This window comes from Propithecus coquereli, unplaced genomic scaffold (assembly GCF_000956105.1).
Source record: "Propithecus coquereli isolate 6110/MARCELLA unplaced genomic scaffold, Pcoq_1.0 Scaffold6, whole genome shotgun sequence".
Taxonomy (NCBI): domain Eukaryota; kingdom Metazoa; phylum Chordata; class Mammalia; order Primates; family Indriidae; genus Propithecus; species Propithecus coquereli.
The window spans coordinates 1,652,008-1,655,183 of record NW_012151951.1 but is presented as its reverse complement, the minus strand read 5'-3'; the positions used below and the strand labels follow the sequence as shown (position 1 = coordinate 1,655,183).

Below are 3,176 nucleotides of genomic sequence, written 5' to 3'. Positions count from 1 at the left end.
GGCAGTCTGTTACAAATACAGAATCTCAGGTCCCACTCCAGGCCTTCTTTAATAGAATCTAAATTTTATCAAGTTTCCCAGGCAATTCATATGCACATCAAAGTATGAGAAGTCCTGAATTACTGTGAATTGAATGGGACTGGCTTCATTGATTCTATCAGAATGAAACACAATCCAATGACCAGCTCCTGGCTTTGAAGACACTATGCCAAACACAAGTACTTTTGCAAATATATGTTTGGCATAGCACAGACAGGATGCTTGACCCAGCCACACACTCAAGGCAAAAAATTGAATGCAGTTCAGATGAGCAAAACACTTTGAAATAGGATTTCTAGTCTTCAAATAATGAAATTAAATAGGACTTTAGATACGCAAAGTTTCAAATTCCTTTTTCATAATGGGTAAATAAGCATATTTGTGCAATAAGAGCAATCCTGGCCTCAGTATATAAGAGCAGCCTTACGTGATGAGGGGCTTACTGAATATAAACATAGAATCTGGATACAGCATTAATCCAAGTACTTGGAAGTGTGTTCTAGTCAAATGCAATGATTTGAATCCAGAGTTGCAAGTCACTACGGGTTATAAGTCATTATAACGTTCTACCCTTTGGGATACCATTGGTTCGAATATCCATAGTACATGGGCAACCTGGAGAGGTAAAGTTTATATCACTGAGGTGGCACGACAAACTCTTTGGTCATTTGAACATCTGGCTTTTGAAAGAAGTCCTCAGCTATAAACCAGTCATTCTTAAAGCTTCCTGCAGATTAGAATCACCTAGGAAGCTTCAAAAACTAGACTCCTATAATTGGTCTAGGATAGGATCCTGGCATCAGTATTTTCAATAACCTCACTAGATGGTTCTAATCTGCAGCCAGGGCACTGCTCTTGTAAAACTAAGAACTTAGCTGGAAATCTGCTTATCATCTATTGGAACCCTGGGGAAATATTTTCATCACTGTTTCTTGATTTGCAGGTAATAAGTACTGGGCTGTTCAGGGGCAAAATGTGCTACCTGGTTACCCCAAGGACATCTACAGATCCTTTGGCTTCCCTAGAACTGTGAAGCATATCAATGCTGCTGTTTCTGAGGAAGATACTGGAAAAACATACTTCTTTGTTGCTAACAAATACTGGAGGTAAAGACCAAATGCAGACAGTGTTAGGGCACCAGTTCTTTCTCCCTAGAAAGTTTTAGATTGAACCATTTCAAAATGAGTCTCAAATTGCCTTCGTCAGCATCCTCTTCTGTGAAGGGCTGGAGCCAGTCTATCATCCATTTAGTCTATTGACCAATTATCAGCCCACAATGCCTGAGCTGGGAATGCAGGGAGCATGTGGGGCTGAATTTTAAAAAGATGTAAAAATGAGGGCATTCTTTTTAACAGAACGACTTCATCCAAAAGGAACTTAGCTTTCATAACATTTTACCTTAATAGAACATAGTGTGGAACCCACTAGAGAATTGGATGTTGGATTTCAAAGGAATCCTATAAAACTTTTAGTCTACCCAACATTCTACTTCAACTCATCTACTCCCCATTTTACAAGTGATCTACAGAATTTAAAATTTTGGTCAAATTCCTGATGGCATGTTTCCTGCAATGATTTTGAAAAATCTGCATGTTTAACAAAAGATTCTGACACTCCTAATTCTTTTCTGACCAGGTATGATGAATATGAACAATCCATGGATGCAGGTTATCCCAAAATGATAGCACACGACTTTCCTGGAATTGGCCACAAAATTGATGCTGTTTTCAAGAAAGACGGTAAGTGACTACCTATGTATTTCCTCCATTATGTTGCCATGGTAATAGCATCCATTTTCTTAGCTGGAACAACAAATGCCAAAAATATTTGTGCTAACAAGTGAATTGGTTTCTCAAGAATTCAAGTTAAACCTAGAAACTACTTGTATAATGTAGTAAGTCTCTTTTGTTTTATTTCTAGGATTCTTCTATTTCTTTCGTGGAACAAGACAATACAAATTTGAACCTAAAACAAAGAGAATTTTGACTCTCCTGAAAGCTAATAGCTGGTTCAACTGCAGAAAAAATTGATCAACCATTACAAAGTTGAATGGAAAAATATATTTTGTGAGCCCAAGAAAGATGTTTTCCTGAAGAGCCATACATTTTTCAGTATTTTTAACCTCTAGACTCACTGTTACACAGAGCTCTTAAGTATAACCTTATTTATATCTCATTCTGTATATGTTTTTTATAATTTAGAATGTAGTATTTTATGTACTGATACAATTTAGTTCCACAAATGATGGGTAAAAAAGTCAAATTCATGGCTTATGGATTTATATGGGCAAATGTGGCAAAGAAGATTTTTTCCAGAGTATGAGACTCTGACCTTGATCCTGTAGAGCAGCAGCCTCAGTGAGGAACATCTCCTTTCAAGCAAGAAAGAGACAAAAGACATCAGTCTTCACCAGAGGAAAAGCGGCTCGAGAACACTTGAGCAGTCACTAGTATCATCCTGATATGCAAGGGACAGCTCCCCTTACACAAAATGAAGTGTTTTATGATTGGAATAAAGCCATTCTTGTCTCCACTGTTTTCATAAATTTTCTATTGTATTTATTATATTGTTATCTTCTGATTATACAGCCACACAGAGATTAATTTTCAGATATGAAATGGCAAGTAGACAATATGCAAACTATTAATGTGGGAAATTAGGAAAAAGTTCAAACGCTCTCCATTCTTGTGGAATTTATATCATACAGAGGGGGACAAACTACTTCCCTTGTTCCATGGAAGGATTTAGAAATTGGTTTTAGGTCAAATCAGTGACAACATGCTGAGCTTTCTAAGTGTATTTCACTTCCTCTTCTGCTGAGCCCATGGGAGGACCCATTTTCCCACAGTCCAACTCCTTGCATTTGCAGCGGGACATCTGGCTACTTCTGGCCAGTGGCTTATGTGAAGAAGTGACAGATATGACTTCCAGACCAAAATGCTTGATTGCTGGAACAAATTTCTCCAGTGGTCCCCTGCTGTGGTGATTGTAGAAGCATGTCAGCAGACAGTGGCCACAGATGGAAGAAGCCAACATTGCTGGATTACCATTCCAAACAATTACCCCAAATCTCAGTACACTGTGCTCAAGTAAGAAATACACTTTCATTGTGTGAGCCAGTAAGAATTTAGATTTTG

General features: G+C 37.9%; 1 protein-coding gene across 1 annotated transcript in view; it reads left to right on the top strand.

Annotated features, from left to right (window-relative positions):
- The window catches only part of MMP1 (matrix metallopeptidase 1), an 8,869-nt gene extending 6,800 nt beyond the window's left edge, over positions 1-2,069 (top strand). The window contains exons 8-10 of the mRNA XM_012659108.1: positions 983-1,145; positions 1,675-1,778; positions 1,960-2,069. Coding sequence (XP_012514562.1) covers positions 983-1,145; positions 1,675-1,778; positions 1,960-2,069 — 377 coding nt within the window. The remainder of the gene's footprint in view (positions 1-982; positions 1,146-1,674; positions 1,779-1,959) is intronic.
- The last annotated feature ends 1,107 nt before the right edge of the window (positions 2,070-3,176 follow it).